The following is a 23,249-nucleotide window of genomic DNA, read 5'->3' as shown; positions in this document are numbered from 1 at the left end:
CACGGGTGGGCTCCTGCTCCCCTGGGGAATCTCAGCTCCAGCACGTGGAGCATCCCCATCCCCTCCCGCTGAATCCCTAGCATCATCCCTTTGTGCCAGAAACAGAACATAAAAAGCTCTGGAGTCAAAACACGTTCAAACGATGGTTCATGTTTAATTCCCTGACTCTGGTGTCGCTGAATCCTCCGGGTTCTTCCACAGGGACTCTGCCCTGCTGCTCCAGCCTCTGCACAGCTCCCTGTAGGGTAACAGCACAGCCTGGGAAGGGTGGGCTGAGCCGAGTCTCCAGCAGGTGACACCCAGCACACACCTCCTGCTGGCTCATTAACAGGGCTGCGTTAATTACAGCCACAACAGCCTTGCACCCGCTTCCTCCTTCCTGGGGGCCTCCTGATCCCTCTGCATCACCATGGAGGCAGCCTGCAATGGGAAAGGCAGGAATGTCACCGGCCCTGCTGCCCCTGGACCCCTGTTCTCCACAAAGCCCAGTGGGCCTGGGGGGTCCATAACCATCCCTGGGATGTCCAGGTGTCCATAACCACCCCAGGATGCCCATAACTGCCCCGGGATGTCCATAACTGCCCCGGGATGTCCATAACTGCCCCGAGATGTCCATAACCACCCCTGGGGTGTCCATAACTGCCCCTGGGATATCCATACACCCCCCAGGACGCCCACAACTACGCCGGGGTGTCCGGGGTTTCCATAACCACCCCCGGGAGGTGCCGGGAGAGGCCTCAAACGGCCCCGGGATGCTCTGGCAGCGCTGCAGGAATGGTGGGAGCCACGCCAGGCCCCCCCACGCTGGAGCCTGCGGCGGGAAGGGCCCGTGGCACCCGGGCACGGCGGATCCTGGGCTCTGCAGGAGGCACTGGCAGCTCGGGGGCACTCCAGGAGTGGCCTGCTGGAGCCAGGGGGGACACGGGGAAAGCCCAGGCCCCGGCAGGCTCCCAGGAGCAGAAGTGCCCGACATTCCCCGGGCATTCCAGCCCTGCAGACCCCCCTGGGCAGCCAAGGAGCACGGACAGAGCTGGAGCTGGCCCTCACCTGGGCAGCGGTGCCAGCAAGTAACTCCTGCCAGGATGGAGCTCCATGTCTCGGTCGAGGCATTCCCATGGAATTTCAGCCCTGGGAGACGAGGGGCCGAGGCCTTGGTAGCCTAAATTAACCAAAAGTGGGCTAATTGTGGTGCTAGGTGCCTTGAATCCATTTCCTTCTTCCCGGTGGCTTCCTGAATCCCTCTGGATGCTCGGAGCAGGAGCCTGGAACGGGAAAGCAGGAATGCCACGGGCCCCACCGCGCCCGGGGGTTTCGGGCTCCCGCAGTCCCCCCACGTCCCACCCACCCGGGCATGTCCGAGGATTCTATGACCGCCCCCGGGAGGCGCCGGGAGCGGCCTCAAACGGCCCCGGGATGCTCTGGCAGCGCTACAGGAATGGCAGGGGCCACGCCAGGCCCCCCCATGCTGGAGCCTGCAGCGGGAATCCGCTCCCGAGGGAGCCTCGATCCCCCGGGACGGCCCACGACAGCCCCGCGGCCCCTCACGACCGCGGCGTGGCCCGATGGGCGGGAAGCGCCGCACTCCGCACGGCCCCGGGAGCCATCGGAGGTGCGGCGGCCCGCGGAGGCGGCCCCGGCGGCGGGAGGCCGCGGATGGCGGTGGATGGCGGTGGGTGGCGGTGGATGGCGGTGGATGCGCACGGGCCGCCATAGCCCCTCACCTGCTGCTGCGGCGGCCATGGCTCAGAGAGCGGGCGCCTCGTGATGGCGTCACGGACACGCGGGGGGGAAGCGTGACCAGCGCATGAAGAGCACGGGTGGGCGGGGCCAGAGGGAGGGGCGTGGTCTGAGGCCGCGTGTGTGGTCGCAATATGACATCACAATGAAGGCGGGGCTATAGGGCGTGGTCTCACAGTGATGGGCGTGGTCAGCAGTGGTCACCGACTGAGGGCGTGATTGTGGGGTGGGCGTGGCTCACCGTGCCCACTGTTTGGCGCAGGCGCACTGCCCTCGTCTCCCCCCGGCGGCGGGACGATGACGTCACGGAAGGCGCCGCCCAAGATGGCGGCGGGGCCGAGCCGCGGGCGCTGAGGCGGCGCCGGGACCGGGACCGGGACCGGGACCGGGAGCAGGATCGGGAACGCCAGCGGGAGGCGGGGCTGGAGCGGGAACAGGGCGGGCCATGGCCGCCGCCGCCGCGCGTTGATTCCCTGCCGCTCACCCGGGCCGGGATGCCCCGGGGGGGGCCCGGGCCGCCGCCGGAGCCATGGAGGAGGAGGGCAAGAAGGGCAAGAAGGTGAGAGCGGGGGCAGAGGGGCAGCCGGGATCGCGCTGTGCCCCCGAGGGTGGCTCAGCCCGGGCGGGGCCGCCCCCTGCCCCGGCCCGGAGCCCCCCGGCGGTGCCCGGTGCCCTCCCGGGGCTGTTCCAGAGCCCCGTCCCGGCAGGCACCGGCTGCCGCTCCCCGGGACAGTCTGCCCGCGTCCCCTTCCCAGAGCCCCCGGCCCGGAACCTCCCGCTGGGACTGAGGGCTTGGAGAAGGTTATTAATCGATGGGGTTATTAGTTATGGAGCCATTAATTGATGAGTTTGCTAATTTATTTAAATTGTTACTGATGCGAGTTAATTTCATTCATGCAACTATTAATTTATGTCTTTCTCATGTCTCCGGGGCTCAGCAGCTCCAGCCATGCCCGTATTGCCCTGATTTCCCTCCTTCCAGCCCATTTCTGTGTCCCTGGGAGAGGCTGAGCAGAGCTGCTCTGCACTCCTGGAGCAGGAGGATGGATCTGATCCCTTCGTTTTGGGGGGAAACTGGGGATTTTGGGAGCCCCTGGCCTCGCAGGGATCCCAGAGGTGGCAGCAGGATCCTGCCTGGAGCTGAGCAAACATTTCCAGAATGAGTGAAGTTGAGTGGGATTTTTCTGGGAATTGCCCCCCAGGCTTCCCAGACAGTCGGGTTTGGGAAGGAAAGCCCCGTGATGCCATCAGAGACAGGCTGGTCCTGCTTTTGGCAAGGAATAGCTCCCAGGGCTCCAGGGGGTTTCAGCAGAGCTCAGGTGTGCCTCACCTGCTCCCTGGGGCACCCACTGCGTTTCCTGGCACTGGGAACAGCCTGGATTGTTCATCCTCCTTCCACAGGAACATGTTGGGCTGGTGCCCCATACCCTTCCCAGGGCTGGTCCCACTCCTGTGCTGTCCCAGTCCCTCTGGAGCAGGGCTGAGCTGGCAGCTGGCAGTGCCATGGCTGTGGCCTCTCCTCAGCTGATCCATGGCCTTGGGGAGCTCCCTTGGAGTGAGTTTTCCATGGTTTTGGTGGTTGGTTAACCCCTGGAGCTGCTGCCCGTGGATCACCATCAGACCTGGACACTTTGGCTGCGGAGATGGGCAGATCCATCCTTGTCTTCCCCAGATGTTCCAGCTGCAGGGAGAGCTCTCCTTCCTGCTTTTGCCACTCTCTGGCTCATCCCAGCAGCTCTCTGAGCTGAGGTGAAGGCCTTGAGTTCCCTCAGTGCCGATCCAAAGGGTGCTCAGGGCGGCTTTGCTTGGGATTAGGAGGAAAATCCCAGCCTGGCTGTGGGGCCGAGTCCAGCTGTGGCTAAACCTAAAACTGGTTTAAACTGGAGCCCTGAATTCCTTCCAGGAGCTCACATTCCCTGGGTCTCCCTGTGCTTATCCCAGGGGAAGGGCAGCTGTCCTGGGATGAAATACCCTTTCCCACACGTCCTGGGAGGCAGGATGGATCCCTCTGGAGTTCTGCCCAGCCGTGGGTTGGTGGCACAGCTGGAGCCCCAGGTGGGGATGGATGCTCCCAGCCTGCCCATTCCCACAGGAACTGTGGGTGGAGGTGAATTTCCCGGGGGGGATTTCCCTGCTGCTCTGACTCCTCAATCCCTGCCAGGGATCCAGGGCTTCCCTGAGGGAATTCCCTGTGCACTCAGCTGTCAGTGGGAAATTCCCAGCTTTTCCAGCTCAGGGTGCCCTGGAGGGCTGAGGCTGGTGCCATTTGCCTCTCCCAGCAGCTGCTTCAGCATTTCCCTCCTGAAACATGGACTGGCTGAGCTTGGGGTTGTTGGGGGAAATTCTTCTTGAAATTCCTTTGTCATCCCGAATTTCCAGCCCTGTGCCCTGGGCTGATCCCCAGGGTGGGCAGAAGGAGAGGTGAGACCCCACCTGCAGAGCTGCCCCAGCCCTGATGCAGCAGCACAAGGACCTGGAGCTGCTGGGGAGACCCAGAGGAGGCCCCAGAGCTGCTGCAGGGCTGGAGCCCCTCTGCTCTTTGGGATGAAGTGGATTTGGGAGTGTCCGTGGGCTGCAGGGGGAGTGTGGATGTGCTGGGAGGTTGGGGATTGGGGTGGAGGAACTCCCGCTGTCCCAAGGACACCTTCCCCTGTCCCAAGGACACCTCCCGCTGTCCCAGGACACCTCCCGCTGTCCCAGGGACACCTCCCGCTGTCCCAGGGACACCTTCCCCTGTCCCAGGGACACCTCCCCCTGTCCCAGGGACACCTTCCCCTGTCCCAGGGACACCTCCCGCTGTCCCAGGGACACCTCCCGCTGTCCCAGGGACACCTTCCCCTGTCCCAGGGACACCTCCTGTCCCAGGGACACCTCCCGCTGTCCCAGGGACACCTCCACTGTCCCAGGTGCTCCCAGCCCCATCCAGCCTGGCTGGGCACTGCCAGGGACCCAGGGGCAGCCCCAGCTGCTCTGGGCAGGAAGAGGCTGCACAGCCCATGGCCTCAGTGGGCTGTGGGATCTTTGGGATCGGGGAAGCCTCTGGGAGCAGCGCCTGGGCTGCAGCTGGGTGTTGGAACAGAGCAGCTCCGAGCTTGGGAGAGAAACCAGGGCTCAGCCTCCCTTGGCACAGGGGTGGTCCCTCCTGGGTGTGGCAGTGGCAGAGGATGCAGGATTCGGGGTGTTTCCAGGGATTTGGGGGCGCAGGAGGCAGGGTGGGAGCAGGGAACGGGCTCCTGCCCCACCGTGGGTCCCTCCCCAGCTCAGTGTCACGTGGCACAGAGGAAACCGTGGCACTTCCTGGCCCCGAGCGCCTCCATTGCAGCACCCCAAAAGGAGGAGAGCCTTCCCTCAGTGCCTGCTCCCCCAGAGCCCCCCCAGAGCCCCCGCAGCCCCCCAGCACGGCGCCTGCTCCCCGGGGGCATTCCATGGAGGACGAGGTGGGTGCTGGCCTTTGGGGTGCCCCCAAAGCAGGAGCTGCTCCAGGCTGCGTCACAGCCCGGGCTGCCCCAGCCGGGGCTTGGGGCCCCCATTCCTGCCCAGGACAGCCGGGGGGGCCCGGAATCCTCCCAGCCCGAGGGCTGCAGCCACATCCTGGAGGGAAAGGGGGTTTCTCTGGGCTGGGGTGGGCCTGGATCCTGCCTGTGAAAGGGGAAGTGTCTGGGTGTGACCTCGGTGCCAGTGGCACGTCCCTGCATTGCTCTGCTCTGGGTTCCTGAAGGATCCGTGTGGAGCTGCATCCTTAGGCACTGGCAGGCAGGATTTCAGATGGGACATCCCAAAGTTGGAGAGTCCCCAAATCTCAGTTCTTGGTACACTGACCTGTTGTGTCCAGGATTGCCTTCTGTCCACAGCCCCAGCCCCTTGGCAGGATGGTGGAATATCCTGATTGAGGATATTCAGGCCCTTCTCCTGGATGCTCTGTGTAGGGATGCTTCCCAAAAATCCACACTGCTACTCCTGAGGCAGGGCTGGGGAGCTATTTCCTCTCCTCTCTGTCCTGTAAGATCCCTTCATTTCTGCCTCCCTGATCCAGGGGATGCTCTTCCAGGCCAGGCTGTCCCCAATGTCCTCGTGTTTCCTTGTGAGCTGGTAATTCCCATTGTCCCAGGAGCTTTTCCTTGGGTTATAATTAATTAATTAATCCACCATTGGAAGCATGTTCTCTGCCCCTTCAGATCCCACATTCCTTTCCCTTGCCCCTGAGGATCAGGAAAGCCAGGATGTGGTTGCAGAAGCCACCAGGGAATGGGACACTGGAGTCACATGTCCAAGGAGTTCCTAGGTCCAGCCGCAGATCTGTCTGCTCCAAACATCCCCATCTCTTGGGAAAGCTGGAATTGGAGCAGTTTGGGGATGTTCCCAATCATTTATCTGGTGTGGAGCTTGGTGAGATGCATGTGGCATTCCCATGCTGAAGGACAGCTGTGTTGGCTCCAGTAGTTTTCCAAACCTGGCACTTCGGGGTTTGGAATTGCCCATTTTTCCCAGGGAAATCCACTTTCTGGTCATTTTCTCATTGTTTGGGGTCCCCTTGAAATATTCCTGCCTGGTTTTTGGCATTCCTTGTTGAGTTGCCCCATCAGATCCTCAGGGAGGTACAAAACCATGGAGAATCTCTCTGGATCTGCTGTTCACATGGAATATATTGTTGTGTGTAAGAGTTGGATTTCTCTTACCTGGAAGGTTGAGCATGGTGACTTTGGGGAAAAACCACCATGTTTGGGTAGTGGGAACGTTCAGCACTTGTTCTGTGTCCCAGGAAAGGGTTTTCTCTGAAATCCATGGATGTATAGCTCCAAAGCAGGCATTGTCCATGGGGCAATTCACCTGGAATAAACTGTATGTAAGAGTAGGATTTCTCTTACCTGCAAGGTTGAACACTGACTTTGGGGGAAAACCACCATATTTTGGTAATGGGAACATTCAACACTTGTTCTCTGTCCCAGGAAAGGGTTTTCTCTGGAAATCCATGGATGTATAGCTCCAAAGCAGGCGTTGTCCATGGGGCAAAAGCAGCAGGGTGGGATCGAGGGTCACCGGGCAGGAGGGGCTGTGGGACCCCCCAGTGCCAGTGCCAGCCCCGTGCTGACCCTGGTGCTGTTCCTGTCCCCAGCCTGGCATCGTGTCCCCGTTCAAGCGCGTGTTCCTGAAGGGGGAGAAGGGCCGGGATAAGAAGGCCCAGGAGAAGGTGACGGAGCGGCGCCCGCTGCACACCGTGCTGGTGGCACCGCCCGACCGCGTGGAGCCCGACCTGCTGCTCCACGACTACATCGAGAAGGAGGTCAAGGTACCCACGGGGCCCTGCTCCTGGGAACCCCTTCCTGATAGCCCAGCTGGCAGTGGGAACCCATTGCCCCTGGTCCAGAGCGCCTCTCCAGCTCTGCTGCAGCCCCTCAGGCACTGCAAGGGGCTCGGAGGTTTCTGTGGAGCTTCTTTTTGAGCATCCCCACCTCTTACCCATCTCCCAAACCCAAACCCAACCAACCCAAACCCAACCAACCCAAACCCAACTAACCCTGTTCCTGTCCCAGGTTTTCCCTGGAGCACCTCCATGGCTCATTCTGCTGTGTCCAGGATGGTGTCCATGCTGTGGTAACAGTTTGGCTCTTCTCTCCCAGTATTTAGGGCAGCTCACTTCCATCCCGGGGTACCTGAACCCCTCCAGCCGCACGGAGATCCTGCACTTGATCGACAACGCCAAGGTGAGTGCTCAGCTGCTCTGGACTCCCTCCCTGCAGGCACAGATCCAGGCTCACAGAGCCTCCTCAGCCCCGGGCCAGCTGCTGCTCCCAAAGGGGAAACACCCCTGGGATGGATTTCACAGAGAAGTTATGTCCCCATCCCTGGAAGTGTTCCAGCCAGGTTGGATGGGCAGCAGCCTGGATAGTGGCAGGGAGCTGGATAATCCTTCATCCCCTTCCAAGCCCAGCCATTCTATGACTTAATCCATGGTGTTCCTGGTGTTGCAGAGAGCCCACCAGCTCCCAGGGCAGCTGACCCCGGAGCACGATGCTGTCATCAGCCTCTCTGCCTACAACATCAAGCTGGTGTGGAGGGACGGGGAGGACCTGATCCTCAGGGTGCCCATCCACGACATCGCCTCCGTCTCCTACATCCGGGATGACTCCGCACACCTGGTCGTGCTCAAGACAGGTGAGCTGTGCCCATGGAGCTGGGATTGTCCCCTGGGAGCCACCTGGGACCGTGGGAGATGTCCCTGCCCGTGGCAGGGGTGGGGCTGGGGGTCTTCAAGGTCTCTCCAAGCTAAAGCATTCCATGAGCGTTCCATGACACCTCGTTCCATGTCCTGTGCATGTCACACAGGGAGCTGGGGAGTGTGGGGAGCCCCCTAAAGGAACTACAACGGGGAAGGGCTGAGTCAGGGATTTATCTGAGTACAAACCTCCTGGATAGATTGTGGAATAAAGGAATAAAGGCCTCAGGGGCTGGAAATCTGGTGATTGAATTCTGAGCTGTGAAAACAGCCAGACAACTGTCAAAACCAGCTCCAAACTGGAGGCTTTTCATCCCATTCTGCTTCAGGGCTCTTCCTCACCTGCAGGACTCCTTCCCACCCCCTCCCTGCCCTGGCCTGGCCTCACCTGTGCTCTCCCCTCAGCTCAGGATCCCGGGATCTCGCCCAGCCAGAGCCTGTGTGCCGAGGGCTCCAAGGCGCTGACGTCAGGCTCGCTGTCGGAGAGCGCAGGGGGGCCCCTGGAGTCCTGCTGCCTGGTGGTCCTGGCCACAGAGAACAAGGTATGGATGGCTCTCGCTGCTCCATGGAACCCTGGGAGCACCCCAGCCTGGGCTCTGACTCACTGGGATTGCTGGGAGGTTTCTGGCTCTCGGGTCACAGTGATGGTGGAGCCACAAAATCCACAGTGGCCCAGTCCTGTGGTGTGTCCGGGTCCTTCCCTGCTCTCACACCTCGTGGGACACAGATTTAGGGATGCCAGGTGTGGTTGGGCATTGCTGGAGCACTTGCAGAAGGACTCCTGATCCCTGTGCCAAGCCTGGGATGCAGGAGGGTCTCCAGAAGTGTTTCCCTTGGTCCCTGTCATCCAGAACCTTCTGCAGCAGCACAGAATCCATGAGGACAATCCCACAATGGGGTTCTGCTGATCAGGATGTTTTCCCTGTGCTGACCTGGGAATTTGTTTCATCCAGTGTCTGGATCCAGGGATTCCAGTCTCAGCCTCTCTGATCTCCACTGAGGGTGGAGCTTCACTGCCCTCATTCCCAGCTCTGACATTCGCTGGGGCATTCCTCTGGGATGAGCCAAAATCCCAGGGAGCTGCATGGGGGAGCCTCAGCACAGAACGTGGGGGCTCCAGGGTTGATGCTGGAGCATCCCAGCTCCTGCTGCTGGGTGGGAGAGGGTGGGGATGCTGGCAGGGTGATGGACCTGGGCTCTGTGCCTTCCCCGTCCTTCGTGGGGGAGCAGCACCCATCCCACAGAGCCAGAGGGAGAGGGGATGTCCCTGCGTGGGCTCTGCCACAGCTCCCTGCTCGTTCCCAGGTGGGTGCTGAGGAGCTGTGCTCCCTGCTCAGCCAAGTCTTCCAGATCGTTTACACCGAGTCCACCATCGACTTCCTGGACCGCGCCATCTTCGACGGCGCCTCGACGCCCACGCGGCACCTGTCCCTGCACAGCGGTGCGTGTGTCCTCCTGCGGGGCTGCTCCTGCCCCCAGCACCTCCCCTGGGGCCATACAGAGTCACAGCTGGGAGTGGTTGGGATTGGGAAAGCCTCAGGAACCCCTGAGCCCACCCAGCACCTGTCCCTGCACAGCGGTGCGTGTGTCCTGCTGCGGGGCTGCTCCTGCCCCCAGCACCCCCCTGGGGCCACAGAGAGTCACAGCTGGGAGTGATTGGGATTGGGAAAGCCTCAGGAACCCCTGAGCCCACCCAGCACCTGTCCCTGCACAGCGGTGCGTGTGTCCTCCTGCGGGGCTGCTCCTGCCCCCAGCACCTCCCCTGGGGCCATACAGAGTTACAGCTGGGAGTGGTTGGGGTTGGGAAAGCCTCAGGAACCCCCAAGCCTGCCCAGCCCCCAGCCCTGCCAAGGCCACCACTAACCATGTCTCAGGTGCCACATCCACAGGGTGGGGACTCCACCCCTCCCTGGGCATCCTGTTCCAGTGCCTGGCCACCCTTTCCATGAAGGAATCTGAGATCCACCCTGAACCTCCCCTGGCACAACCTGAGGCTGTTTCCTCTTACCTGGTCACTCATTCCTGGCCTCCTCCCCTCCAGTCAAGTCAAGAATCACTTTGTGTCTTTCCCGGCTTGAGGAGACACCGAGTTTGAGCTTCTCACACACCCTCTCCCATATTTTTCCCCTGCAGATGACTCTTCCACCAAGGTGGACGTGAAGGAGCCCTTCGAGGCGGATGCCAGCACTTTGTGAGTGATCTCTGGCCCCTGGAGCCGGGATTAACCTGGATCTGCTGCCCTCAGCACCCCGGGGAGCTCAGCTGAGCCTGGCCTGGGGGGTTGGCACGGGTCCTGACCAGGCCTGGATTGTTCTGCCCTCAGCATTCCAGGAGTCACATCCCTGTGTCAGCACAGTGCAGGGTCAGCAGCTGGAGCTGGGAGCAGGGTTTCCCCCAAAACTTGTTATTTGGGAAGCTTCTCCCTCCTGGAAACATCCACAGTGTTTGTGGGATGAAATCCTAGCACACAAACCATTGGTTAACACTGAGGGATGCTCTGGAATAGCTAATATAGAGGATACTGCAGGAATGTTTAACATGGAGGAATTGGGAACCTCGTTCAAAATTGCACATTTAAGCCCAAAGTAGGGAGCATGGAGATTTTTTTCCTTGTGCTCACAAGGAGGAAGCAGCCAGAGGGATAATTCCCCACAGAGGGCTTTGTTGTCACTGTCACCAAAGCAGCGTTCAGTTCCCTGGCAGTCCTGGGGTGCCCCCAGGAGCCGGGGGCTCCCAGAATCACAGAACATCCTGGCTTGGGAGGCACCCCAAGGATCCTGGCCCTGCACAATCCCCCAGCAGTCCCAGCAGCACCTCCCCAGCCCGCAAGGGTCCCTGGAGAGCTGACCCTGCTGGGGGTGTCAGTTCCTTTGCAGACACGCTGGAAGCAGGGGACACGTCCCCGTCCTCCTTCTCGGCCCGCCCGTCCCCCCATGTCACCACGGCCAGCGAGAGCGAGCTCAGCACCACGGCCACCGAGCTGCTCCAGGACTACATGATGACGGTGGGGTTTGGGATTGGGCTCTGGGATTGGGATTTGGGATCAGGATTTGGGGTTGGGAGCAGGGACAGGGCTGCAGGAGCAGCTCGTCCTTGTCCTTCCCAGCCAGGCTGGGCTTGGAGGGCCTGATGCTGGGCTCATGTCATGGAATCATGGGATGGTTTGGGGGGAAAGGGGCTCTGAGGATGATCCCATCCCATCCTGCCATGGCAGGGCCACCTTCCACTAGCCCAGGCTGCTCCAAGCCCTGTCCAGCCTGGCCTGGGCACTTCCGTGAGCAGGGCAGCCGCAGCTTCTCTAGGAAATCCATTCCAGTCCCTCTCCACCCTCCCAGCAGAGTTTCATCCCAGTATCCTATCTAAATTGCCACTGCTCCAGTGGGAGCCATTCCCTGTGTCCTGTCCCTCCATGCCTTGTCCCCAATCCCTCTCCAGCTCTCCTGGAGCCCCTCCAGGTCCTGCCAGGGGCTCTGAGCTCTCCCTGGAGCTTCTCCTCTCCAGGGGAACATTCCCAGTTCTCCCAGCCTGGCTCCAGCCCTGGGGCAGCTCCAGGGCCTCCTCGGGACTCTGCCTGTCCCACAGGATCATTTTCCTCCTACCCTTTTCCCTTTCCCAACATCCAAGTCCCCTCATTCCCCAAGGCTCCAGGAGCCCCAGTGACCCCAGAACGCAGCCCTGCTACTCCCTGGGGTTCCTGGCCCTGCCCTGTCCCTCCCAGCCCGGTGGCAGGTGCCAGAGGTGCGTGCTGTCCCCTGGCCCTGCCCTGTCCCTCCCAGCCCCGTGGCAGGTGCCAGAGGTGCGTGCTGTCCCCTGGCCCTGCCCTGGCCCTGCCCCCTGGCCTGCAGCCAGAGGTGCTGCGTCCCCTGGCCCTGCCCTGTCCCTCCCAGCCCGGTGGCAGGTGCCAGAGGCGCGTGCTGTCCCCTGGCCCTGCCCTGTCCCTCCCAGCCCCATGGCAGGTGCCAGAGGTGTGTGCTGTCCCCTGGCCCTGGCCTGGCCCTGCCCTGGCCCTCCCAGCCCGGTGGCAGTGAAGGTCCTCACAGGAGATCCAGCAGTTCGCCATGCTGCTGCACGAGTACCGCAACGGCGCCTCCATCCACGAGTTCTGCATCAACCTCAAGCAGCTCTACGGGGACAGCAGGAAATTCCTGCTCCTGGGTGAGTGGGGGACACCTCCAGAGCCAGGAGAGCAGGGCTGAGGGGTGCAGGGGGGCCTTGGGGTGCCACCACCAGAGCAGAAACATCCCAGTCCATCTCCTGGCAGCCTTAGGGTGCCCTCAGGATCTGGGGGCTTCCAGAATCATGGACTGTCCTGGCTTGGGAGGGATCCCAAGGATCAGAGCCCAACTCCTGGCCCTGCACAAGCCACCCAGCAATCCCAGCAGCAGCGCCCCAGGCACCCCAAGGAGCCGTGGAGAGCTCACCCGTGCATTCCTCACCCGTGCATTCCTCATTCCTGAGGGCAGCTGGGCCATCCAGCCCAGCTCATCCCACAGCTTCAGGCTCTCCCCAGAGCTCTTCCCTGCTCCCACCTGCCTGTGAAGCACCTGGGACCTTCCTCCAGATCCAGGCACCCTAATCCAGACCTGGGAACCCCCTCCAGATCCAGGCACCCTAATCCAGACCTGTGAACCCTCCAGATCCAGGCACCCTAATCCAGACCTGGGAACTTCCTCCAGAGCCAGGGAATTTAATTCAGACCTAGAAACGTCCAGGCCAGGAGACCTCCTCCAGAGCAGGGATATTTAAACAACCTGGCCCCTGGTATCCTAGGAAAACAGGTGGGGAACACAGAATCCTCCCAGGACAGGAGCAGTGTCTGACTGCACCTGGGGCCTCTCACCTGGCCTCTGATATCCAGGGAAAAGGAGACAGGAATTTAAAATCCTCACAGAACAAGAGTAGTGTGTCTCACAACCCCTGGGGACAGCAAGGGGACAGGACAGATGTCCCTGATGGGACAAACCATTGGGATAAGCTCAGCAAAGCCCAGCAGGATGCCGGGTGAGGAATTAGATGGTTTGGAGCTCAGACAATCCCGCCTGAGCCGATTTTGCCCTCAGTGAGCAGTGGCTGCAGTCTCAGGTGTGAGTGAAAGGGGGACCCTGGGGGTCCCTGTCCCTCCCAGAGAGGCTCCCAGGCTCGGGAATGACCCGGCTGAGGAGCCCCAGCACTCACCGTGTCCCTGCTGTGTCCCGGCCGCAGGCCTGCGTCCCTTCATCCCCGAGAAGGACAGCCAGCACTTCGAGAACTTCCTGGAGACCATCGGGGTCAAGGACGGCCGCGGCATCATCACCGACAGCTTCGGCCGCTACCGCCGCTCGCTGGGCCCCGCCTCCGCCGCCAACGGCACCGCCGCCGGCAGCTCCGACGAGCAGTCCGTGCCCTCCGAGGAGGACGAGTGGGACAGGATGATCTCCCACATCAGCAGCGACATCGAGGCCCTGGGCTGCAGCCTGGACCGGGACTCGAGCTGAGGGAGCCCGGGAGCTGCTCCCGCCGGGAATGCGGGGCAGAGTCACCCGGGGGCACCTCGGGACAGAGACACCCCGGGGGGGACAGGGGCTGCCTCCCGTGGGGTGGAACGTGGAGCTGATCCCAGCGTGATCCTGGGACGTGGAGCTGCCCCTGGAGGGACCCTGGAACATGGATCTGCCCCAGGGGGATCCAGGACACAGAGCTGCCCTTGGAGTGGGACATGGAACATGGATCTGCCCCAGGGGGGCTCTGGAGCTGCCCTTGGAGGGGCCCAAAAACACCAACCTGTGCCCTGATGGAGATCCTGGAAGATGGAGCAGCCCTTGGAGGGACCCCAGACCCCTCCTGTGCCCTTGGAGGGACCCCAGACCCCTCGTGAACAGCTCCAGGGGCTCCAGCTGGGACGTGGGGCACAGAGCTGGATTTGGGTTTTGGGGGCAGGTCTCCTCCCAGAGGGGCAGATCTGCCCCTGAGCGTCCCCCTGTGCTCCTGAGGGATGTGCTGAGTGTTGGGCTCTGTTCCCAAGGGGCTGGATCTGCTGCCCCCACCCCCAGTTTACAGTTTGCACAGCGGGTTCCCCCAGAACTGCCCCCCCAATGAAGTTTTACCACAATGTGAATTTTCTCACCCTCCTTGGTACTGGAACATTGCCAAACATTGCAGCTGCCCCAGACCGGGATTGCCCCCAGTCGCTGCCCCCTCCTCACCCACCCCGGGGTCCTGCTGGGGAGAGGAGCTTGGTGGGACCCCCAGAGCCCCCTTTGCCTGCATCCCCTGGGTGTGGGGGGCTCCCCAGATGGGCCTGGGAGGTGCCATTGCCCCACAGCCACCCCCGGGGGCTCTGTCTCCTCCCTCCCCCTCTGGGGCCACATGCTGACTCAGCACTTTGGGAATCTAGAACATTCCAGAGGCCTTGGCCCCAAATCCCCCCGTGCCCCAAACCCCCCTCACGCAGCTCTGCCCCCATCACCCTGCCCACACTGGGGTGTCCCCCCACACCGTTACCCCACTGCTGAACCCCCCCACGTGTCCCAGGGCTATCCCAACCCCTCCTCCCTCTGGAATTCAGGTGTCCCAGGAGCTGAGGCACCTCCAGGGACACACAAAGTGTCCCCTCCTGCACCTTTCCCCTTCCACCACCCAGAAAATGGAGAGCAGGGGAGGGTCCCTGTGACACCCGGGGTTTGGGGACCAAGAGTTCCCTCCCCCCTCCCTCCCCAGCCCTTGGAGCTCAGGGGCTTCATTCCCATCCCAGGTCCCTGCCACACCCCAAATCTGGAGGGGAGGGGGTATCCCTGATCCCCGAGGATGCTGGGAGCACCCTGGGGTGCAGAACCTGTCCTTCCACCCCCCGATCCCAGTTACACCCCCGGGCACTGCCCCCCAATCCCGCTGCTGGCAAATGGCAAAGGGGGTCCCCAAGGCCCCCCAAATCAAGCCTGGGAGGCGAGGTGCGATCCAAGGGGTGCAGGAGGCCTTTATTGAGCAGTCCAGGGGCCAGGAGGAGGATGGGGGGCAGGAGGAAGGGTCTGGGGGGGCTCTGTGCATCTCTACAGGGGGCCAGGACACCCCCGGCTGCTACATGGTCAGTTCCTGTGGGAGAGAGCAGAGGCAGGAATCCCGGGGTCACCCCAAATTCCTGCTGTGGAGAGGGGTCACAGCCCCAATCCCAATTTCCCTGGGAAAAGGGGGGTCACAGCCCCAATCCCACTGGGGAGAGGGGTCACAGCCCCAATCCCAGTTCCCCTGGGAAAAGGGGGGGTCACAGCCCGTTCCCCCCGGGAAGATGCAGAGGGAGTCACAGCCCCAGTTTCCCTGGGAGAAGGGGGGGTCTCAGCCCCAATTCCCCTGGGAGAAGGGGGGGTCTCAGCCCCAATTCCCCCGGGAGAAGGGGGGGGTCTCAGCCCCAGTTCCCCTGGGAGAAGGGGGGGTCTCAGCCCCAATTCCCCCAGGAAAGGGGGGTCTCAGCCCCAGTACCCCTGGGAAAAGAGAGGGGTCTCAGCCCCCACTCACCATGATGGCGTTGACGATGTCGTTGTTGTTGTGCCTCAGGGCTCTCACGGCCTTGGGCCGGGACACGTTGGCCTGGGCCATCACCAGCTCGATGTCCCGCACCTCCAGCCCTGTCTCATCCACCTGGGGGGGGCACAGCGCTGTGAGACCCCCCCGGGGCACACACAGAGCCCTGAATGGCACGGACCCCCTGCACACCCCTTCCCAGGCCACACCATCACCTCAGCCATCCCCGGCTGAGCCTGCCCTCCATCCCTGCCCCATCCACCCCCGGGGCACAGCACTGTCACCCCCCAGCACCCCGGGGGGGTCGCAGAGACCCCCAACACTCACCTCCTCCTCCTCCTCGCTCTCCTCCTTGATGGCCAGGGCAGGAGCAGCGTCGGTCACCAGCGCCGAGTGCTCCAGGGGCACCTTGAACTTCTCAGCCGCTGCCTTGTGCACTTGCTGGGACAGGTCCTCGATCTGGGGGAGACACGGGGTCACCAGAGCCCCCCCCCAGCCAGGAGCTGCCCCCAGAGCCCCCGAGCCCACCTTGGCCTCCCCAAAGACGATGTAGATGTCGGAGGCGGGGCTCTTGAACACGTCGGGTTTGGAGATGACGAACAGGATGTTCTTGGACTTGCGGATGGTGATGCGGGTGACGCCGTGGATCTGCCGCAGCCCCAGCTTGGACATGGCCTGGGGGGGCACCGAGTGAGCCCCCACAGCACCGGGGGAGGCACAGCCCCCCACAGCACCCCAAATCCCCGGGGGGACGGAGCCAGACATGGGGGATGCTGTCCCTCAGCATGGGACCCCAAACCCACGGTGGGGACCCCCGAATCCCACCCCAGAGTGGGGACCTGCCCCTCCCAGGCCTGAGCCCCCTCCCTAAACCCGGGATGGGACCCCAGCCCCGAGGGGCGGCCCAGGCCCCCCCACCTTGCGCGCCTTCTTCTCGCTGCGGCTCTGCTTGGCTTTGCTGAGCGGCTCCTCCGCGGGCCCGAGCCCGTGGCCAAGGGGCACCTGCGACAGGGGAAGGGGGGTCAGCGATATCCCCACAGCCGGGGCTCCCCAGCGCCCCCCGAGCCCCCAAAGCGCACCTGGGGCTGGGCAGGGGGCAGCTCCGAGCCCTCGGGCTCCTCCAGCTCCGGGATGGACTCGTCGTTGCTCTCGGACTCGTTCCCGGACCCTGCAGAGCGGGGGTGTGAGAGGGGCTTCCGGGTCCCCCAAGGGCGGGGGCACCCCACGGGACCCCCCCTCACCTCGGTGGTTGGGCTGGCAGCGCTGGGGGGCCGGGGGGGCCTGGGGGGGCTCAGCCTCGCTGGACGAGCTCGACTCGGACTGCAGAGACCCCCGGGGGGGCGCCCGGGCCGCCCCCACCCCCGGGACCCCCGCCCGGCCCCGGGGCTCCGGCTCCTTCTGCGGGGGGGCCTGGGGGGCTGGGGGGGCACAGGGGCTGAGCTGGGGGGTCCCAGAGCCCCTCGGGGGCTCAGCCCCGCCTGCTCACCCCCATCACCCACCCAGGGACCCCCCAAAGGCACCCCCAGCCCCCCGGTGCCCACCCCGGTCCCAGCTCCCCATGGCAAGGGGGGGCTGAGCTGGCGGTGCCCCCCAAACCCCCCGTGGGGCTGCACCCAGGGACCCCCCCAAAGTGCCCCCCACCCGGGCAGTGCCCCCCCAGTCCCGCAGCCAAGGGGGGTTTTGGGGGTCTCTTACCTTCCAGGTGCTTCCTGGAGAGGGGCAGCCCCGGGGGGGGCTCCTGGCCGCGGGCGGCCCTGGGGGGGCTGGGGGCGGCGGGAGGAGGCACTTGGCGGAGTTTGGGGGGTGCAGGGCGGGGGGGCTCAGGACGGGGCCCCGCAGCGGGGAGGGGGCTGGGGGCGACCCCCCCCACGGCCTCCTCTTCCTCCCGCTGCTCGGGGGGGGCCGCGGGGGGACTCGGGGGGACTTTGGCATCGGGGTCCCCTGCAGCGTGGCCGGGGGGCTCAGGGCCCGGCCGGGGGGCGGGGGGCTCCTCTGGGGCGGGGGGCAGCACCGCCGGGGCCCCCCGGAGCGGGGCGGTGACCCCCGGGCCGGCCCCGCGCCCCGAAAAGGCACCGGGTGGTGGCAGCAGCTCGGGGGGGGCCGGGGGGGTCCCCACGAACACCTCCCGCTCCGAGGCCGTGAACTGCGGCGAGGGGGGCGCGGGGGCCGCATCCTCATCTTCATCCTCTTCCTCCTCCTCTTCCTCCCCGCGGGGTCCGGCGGGGCTCGGCGCGGCCTCTCCCCCCGCGGGGACGGTGACAAAGCCGGGGAAGGTGCGGGACGCGTCCGGCAGCTCCGGGGACAAGCCCTCGGCAGAGGCGGTGGCCGCGTCCCCGCGCTCCTCAGGGACATCGCCAGGGGGTTGCGACAGCGGCGCCTGTGCCGGGGGACACGCGGGGACAGCTGGGGACTCGTGGGACGGGGCCACCCCGGCTGCCAGCGCCACGGGGGACACGGCCCGGGCAGGGGGACACGGGGCAGGGACAGCGGCCGGGGGGCTGGGGGTCACCGGGGCGGTGGCCATGGTGTCCCTCGGGCTGGGGGTCACCGCAGCAGGGGTCACGGTGTCCTTCACATCGGGGGTCACCACAGCAGGGGTCACGGTGTCCTTCAGATCGGGGGTCACCGCAGCAGGGGTCACGGTGTCCTTCACATCGGGGGTCACTGCAGCAGGGGTCACGGTGGCCATCGGGCTGGGGGTCACTGCAGCGGTGGCCATGGTGGCCATCTCAGTGGTCACGGTGGCCAGCTCATCCCGAGGGCTCGGTGTCACCGATGTCACCGGTCTGGTGTCCACGGTGTCCATCACACTGGGGGTCACTGGGGCAGCGTCCGTGGTGTCCATCGGGGCAGGTGTCACCGATGTCACCAGGTCGGTGGCCGCAGTGCTACTCTCATCCAGGGAGGGTGGTGTCACTGATGTCACCGGGCTGGTGGCCGCAGTGGCCATCAGGGTGGGTGTCACTGCTGTCACCAGGACAGTGTCCACAGCTTCCATCTTGTCCAGCTGGCTGGATGTCACCGCTGTCACCAGGTCAGTGGCCGTGATATCCAGCTCATGTGGTGGGCTTGGTGCCACTGGTGTCACCAGGCTGGTGGCCACGGTGTCAGGCTCATCTGGGGGGCTGGCTGCCACCAGTGGGGTTGGTCTCACCAGGTCTGTGGCCATGGTGTCCTGTGGCTCATGTGGTGGGCTGGGTGTCACTGGTGTCACCAGGCTGGTGGCCACACTGTCCACCTCATCTGGCGGGCTTGGTGTCACCAATGCCACTCCATCAGGGGCTGCAGCATCTGACGGGCTGGGTGCCACCAGGCTGGTGGCTGTGCTGTCCATCAGACTGGCTGTCACCACATCAGCATCTGCAGTGTCCAGCGCGGTTGGTGTCCCTGGTGTCACCACGTCGGTGGCCGCAGTGTCCTGCTCGTCAGGCGGGCTGGGTGTCAGGCAGGCTGGGGGCTGCAGCATCCACCTCGTCCAGTGGGGTTGGTGTCACTGGTGCCACCAGGTCAGTGTCCCCTGAGTCCGTCAGGCTGGCTGTCACGGGTGCCACCATGTCATTGCCTGCAGTGTCCATCTCATCCAGAGGGGTTGGTGTCACTGATGTCCCCAGGGCGGTGGCTGCAGAGCCCAGCTCGCTGTGGCTATCAGCGCTCCCCACTGTCCCCGTGCTGAGCTCCAGGTCGTTGTCACCGTCGCTGTCACCGCCAGGGCCGTCCTGGGGCTCCCCGTTGGTGCCCCCCAGCTGGTGGCTCTGGGGGTCCCTGGCACAGAGCCCCGGGGCCGGGGGGACAGGGCCGGTCCCCGCCAGCTCCGGGCACGGTCCCTGCCCGGCTCCAGAACCTTCTGTGGCTGCCGCCGCCTCCTCGGGGGGCTCGGGCGGGGGCCACGCCCCGGTGACGGGGACAAAGGCGTCGCCGTCCAGCTGCGCGTCCCCTCCGGGGAGTGCCGGGGGTGTCCCCGGGGATCCGGGGGGGTGACACGGGGACCCGGCCCGGAGGTGCAGCTCCACGCCGGCGGGCGCGGGGGAGCCCGGCGGTGTCCCGGGCGGTGTCCCCGTGTCCCCCGCGTGCCGCTCGCTGCCGTAGAGCCGCTCGTCCTCGTCCCCGTCGTAGGCGGCCGAGTCCGAGGAGGCGTCGGTGTCGTCGCGGAAGGCGAAGGCCTCGTCCCCCCCCTCGGGGATGGAGCTCTCGGACAGCGAGCGCAGGAAGGACGCCGAGGTGCTGCCTTCATCCTCCTCCTCCTCCTCGGGGGCGGCCCGCGGCGAGATCTCCACGGCCTCGGCCTGGAAGAGGAGGCTGCCGCGGAACGGGAGCAGCGCCGCCGGGATCAGCCCCGAGCCCTCGTCCTCATCCTCCTCCTCCTCCGGCGTCTGCCCGTCCTCATCATCATCATCCTCATCCTCGTCATCCGCACAGCCCGGCGGCGCGAAGGGACCGTCCTCGTCGTCATCATCATCATCCTCCTCCTCGGGGGACAGCGGGGGGAAGGCCGGGGGGTCCCCCAGGCCGGGGGGCAGCCCCAGGGCCCCCCCCAGCCCTTCGGCCTCGCCCTCGGCCTCGCCCAAGCCTTCGGCCTCGGCCGCCAGGTTGGGGGAGCAGGACGGGGAGGTGCTGGCGGTGCCCGAGGAGCCCCAGCTGCCGCCCTCGGCCGTCATGTAGGAGCCCGAGGGGGACGTGGGGGGCGAGCAGAGCCCCTCGCTGTCCCCGTCTGTCGGCTCCTCGGGGGGCGCCGGCCGCGCCCCCCCCGCCCGCACCGGCGTCGAGGGCGCCGTGAAGAAGAGCTCGGGGTCCAGCGCGGGGGGGCGGCCCGGGGGCGGCTCCTTGGGGGGCGCGGGGAAGGGACAAGGCACGGGGGGCCCCCCCCGCGGCTCGGGCGGGGCGCTGCGCGTCTCCTCGCCCATCACGATGCGCGTGTCCAGCGGGTCCGCGGGCGGGGGGCGGCACGGAGAGCCGGGGGGGGCGGCGGCGGCGGGGCCGGGCTCACAGCTGGCCCCCTCGGGCGGGGGGCGAGCCTCCTCCTTGGCCGGCATCGGCGGGGGGGCTGCGGAGAGAGGGGACAGCCCTGAGTGCCACAGCCCCCCAGGGTCACCATGGGGAGAGGGGACAGCCCTGAGTGCCACCATAGAGAGAGGGGACAGCCCTGAGTGCCACAGCCCCCCAGGGTCACCACAGAGAGAGGGGACAGCCCTGAGTGCCACAGCCCCCCAGGGTCACCACAGAGAGAGGGGACAGCTCTGAGTGCCACAGCCCCCCAGGGCCACCCTGTGACGGTACGAGGGGGACACCCGGGGCAGTGCCTTGGTTGGGGGGCTGGTGTCACCCCCACCCGGGCAGGGCTGGGAGAACAGGCGAGCCCCATCCGGAGCACCTGGGGAGGGTCCCTGGAGGTCCGGGGGCACTGGGGGGGGCACAGTGCCAGCCCCCCGGCCCCAAACCCCTCTCTGAGGGGGGCACGCGGTTGCGCCAAGGCGGGACCCCGACCCAGACCCCCCCACATCCTCCGTGGGGTGGGGGGCGGAGGGCGCATCCCCCCTATCCTCCCTCACAGCCCCCTCCCCACACCCTGCGCTCAGTTTGGGGGTGCTCAGCCCCCCCCCGCATCACCTGAGGCCCCCGGGCACGGCTCCATGGGCGGGCGGGCGGGCGCGCTCGGACCGCGGGCGCCCCCGGCCCCTCCTGCGGCCCCGACCCCGCGCCCCCCCGGGCGTTATAAAGGGGCGGGGGGGGCGGGGCGGCGCGGGGGGAGCCGGGAGGGGGCGGGGCCTCGCGGGGGATTTGCGGGGCAGGTGCCGCTGATCCCCCCCCACAGTCTGCAATGGTTCAGTCCGGCACAACCCCCCCGCCACGTGCTGGGACCCCCGAAAGGCTCACTGTGGGGGGTCCTGTCCCCGTCACGGCCCCGGTGCCGTTCTGGGGTGACTCTGCCCTCTAAGCGGGGGGCTGCGGGACCCCGTTAATTCAGCCCGGCCGCGGCCGCCCCCCCTCCCCTGGGGGCTGTTTTGGGGTCCCCTGTGCACACCCTGACCCCCCCCGCACAAACCGGACCCTCGTCCCTTTACGGGGGACCCGCAGCCTCAGCTCGGGGGGGCACTGAGGCACAGGGTGACCCTGGGGTGTGTCCCTCTCCCCGTCCCCGCTGTCGCCAGCCCCGCAGAAGGTGCGGGTGACCCTGGCGGTTCTGTCCCCAGCCCCCCCCCGCGCGTGACAGCGGCCCCCGGGGACAGCGGTGAGGGGTGACCTTGGGCTGTGCCTCAGTTTCCCACCATGGGGGGTGGGGGATGGTGCTGGGGAGGGGGGCGAGGCTCAGCCCCCCAGTCCCAGCAGCACCTCCCAGTCCGGGGGGCACAACCCGCTGCCGACCCCCGCCGGGCTCCGGGGGTTCGGGCTGGTGACCCCGAAGCGAGGTCCCCAAAGTCCCCGTGCCCCGCGGGGGGGCCGGGCCGGAGCCCCCCGGTTCTGCCAGGCCCGAGCCCGGGCGGTGGCGGCTCCGAGAGCCACGGCCGGGCCGCGTCCTCCCGCTCCATCCTCATCCTCCGGCTCCATCCTCATCCTCCCGCTCCATCCTCATCCTCCCGCTCCATCCTCATCCTCCGGCTCCATCCTCATCCTCCCGCTCCATCCTCATCCTCGGGCTCCGTCATTCACGCTCTGCCCCTCATTTCCCCGCTCCATCCTCACCCTCGGGCTCTGTCCTTCATCCCCCGGCTCCATCCTCATCCTCCGGCTCCATCACTGCGCCTCTGTCCTTCATCCCCCACCTCGATCCACCTTCCCTCTGCTCCATCCTCATCCTCCCATCCTGCAGCCCTCCCTGCTCCGTCCTTCATCCCCTGCTCCATCCTCATCCCTTATTCCTCCATGGCTCCCGCTCTTTCTTTCATCTCTCCATCTCCACCCTGACGGCTCCGGCTCCCTCCTCCCTGCTCCGTCCTTCATCCCACCGGCTCCATCCTCCTGTTCCATCCTCATCCTCCTGCTCCGTCCTTTCCGCTCCGTCCTTCATCCTTCCGGCTCCGTCCTTCATCCCCCGGCTCCATCCTCCTCGCCCCGCTCCATCGCCATTCTCCGGCTCCATCCCGCACCCCCATGGCTCCGCTCCCGTTCTTCCTCTCCCTCCTCATCCTCCCGCTCCGTCCGCGCCCCGCGCTGCCCCGGGCCTCACCTGCCTCCGCTCCCTCCGGCATCCCGTTCTCGGTCTCCGGTCCGCCCCCCCCGGCTCCCGGGCGCTCTCCGGGCTCGGCGCTGCCCGCGGCCCCCCCCGGCCCGGCCCCCCCCGCTCCCCCCGCTCGGCTGGGCCGGGCGGACGCGGCTGCGGCGGCGGCGGCGCGGGAGCATCAGCGGGGCTGCGGCGGGGGCGGGGGCCCCGGCCCGGCTGATGTCAGCGGGAGCCGCGTCCCGCCCGGCCCCGGCTCTGTCGCGATAGAGGCTCCGCGCCGGAGGGCGGGGGAGGGGGGCGCGGGCCCACCCGGCGCTTGCATCAGCTCGGGGTGGGGGGAGGGCGGGGCCCAGCCTCAGTTTCCCCCACTTTGTCTCCTAAAAAAGGGGGATGAGCATCCCGCGGGGCCCGGGGTGGGGGGACACAGGGCGGGGCCCCCCCAAAGCGTCTGCGCGGGCCTGGTGACACCGGGGGGGGACAGGGAGGGAGCCGCGTGTCCCCCCCGCGTGTCCCCGAGCAGCGGGGTGCGGGATCAGGGCGGGCATTGTCCCCCGGGCTGGCCGTGCCCGCGCCGCCGGTGCCAGGCACAGCCCCGGGCGGTGACTCAGCAGCAGCTCCCGCCCGCCGGGTCCCCCCGTGTCACTGTGT

At 65.9% G+C, this 23,249-nt stretch overlaps 2 protein-coding genes, 1 long non-coding RNA gene and 2 other non-coding genes across 7 annotated transcripts; 1 reads left to right on the top strand and 4 right to left on the bottom strand.

Annotated features, from left to right (window-relative positions):
* Positions 1 to 130: 130 nt before the first annotated feature.
* LOC115917449 lies at positions 131 to 1,833 on the bottom strand. 3 transcript variants are annotated; one of them, XR_004061698.1, is made up of 3 exons: positions 1,722 to 1,833; positions 1,048 to 1,159; positions 131 to 420 (listed from the first exon to the last, which is right to left on the bottom strand). It is a non-coding gene; the product is annotated as an uncharacterized LOC115917449 (long non-coding RNA). The 3 variants fall into 3 exon arrangements; XR_004061697.1 differs by having other exon boundaries at positions 1,048 to 1,262; positions 1,722 to 1,806; XR_004061696.1 differs by lacking the exon at positions 1,722 to 1,833 and having other exon boundaries at positions 1,048 to 1,711.
* On the bottom strand, positions 689 to 817 carry LOC115901503. Its single transcript, XR_004060558.1, has one exon. It is a non-coding gene; the product is annotated as a small nucleolar RNA SNORA9 (small nucleolar RNA).
* LOC115901502 lies at positions 1,350 to 1,478 on the bottom strand. The gene has a single exon (XR_004060557.1). It is a non-coding gene; the product is annotated as a small nucleolar RNA SNORA9 (small nucleolar RNA).
* Positions 1,834 to 2,049: 216 nt separating the features above from the next.
* On the top strand, positions 2,050 to 14,032 carry CCM2 (CCM2 scaffold protein). Its single transcript, XM_030943142.1, has 11 exons — positions 2,050 to 2,296; positions 6,851 to 7,024; positions 7,356 to 7,439; positions 7,707 to 7,890; positions 8,357 to 8,493; positions 9,257 to 9,392; positions 10,085 to 10,142; positions 10,817 to 11,040; positions 11,593 to 11,689; positions 11,982 to 12,106; positions 13,154 to 14,032. The coding sequence occupies exons 1-11, from the start codon at positions 2,267 to 2,269 to the stop codon at positions 13,423 to 13,425; spliced, it is 1,521 nt and encodes a 506-aa protein (XP_030799002.1). The 5' UTR covers positions 2,050 to 2,266; the 3' UTR covers positions 13,426 to 14,032.
* Positions 14,033 to 14,885: 853 nt separating this feature from the next.
* Positions 14,886 to 22,707, bottom strand: NACAD (NAC alpha domain containing). The gene is made up of 10 exons (XM_030943137.1): positions 22,608 to 22,707; positions 18,877 to 20,486; positions 17,141 to 18,620; positions 16,687 to 16,863; positions 16,525 to 16,613; positions 16,364 to 16,447; positions 15,974 to 16,120; positions 15,773 to 15,904; positions 15,440 to 15,562; positions 14,886 to 15,019 (listed from the first exon to the last, which is right to left on the bottom strand). Exons 1-10 carry the CDS (start codon positions 22,627 to 22,629, stop codon positions 15,005 to 15,007), a joined length of 3,879 nt encoding a protein of 1,292 aa, XP_030798997.1. The 5' UTR covers positions 22,630 to 22,707; the 3' UTR covers positions 14,886 to 15,004.
* Between the last annotated feature and the right edge of the window lie 542 nt (positions 22,708 to 23,249).

This window comes from Camarhynchus parvulus, chromosome 2 (assembly GCF_901933205.1).
Source record: "Camarhynchus parvulus chromosome 2, STF_HiC, whole genome shotgun sequence".
Lineage (NCBI taxonomy): Eukaryota > Metazoa > Chordata > Aves > Passeriformes > Thraupidae > Camarhynchus > Camarhynchus parvulus.
Note: the sequence above shows the minus strand (reverse complement) of the source record. Positions and strands in the feature narration are given on the sequence as shown.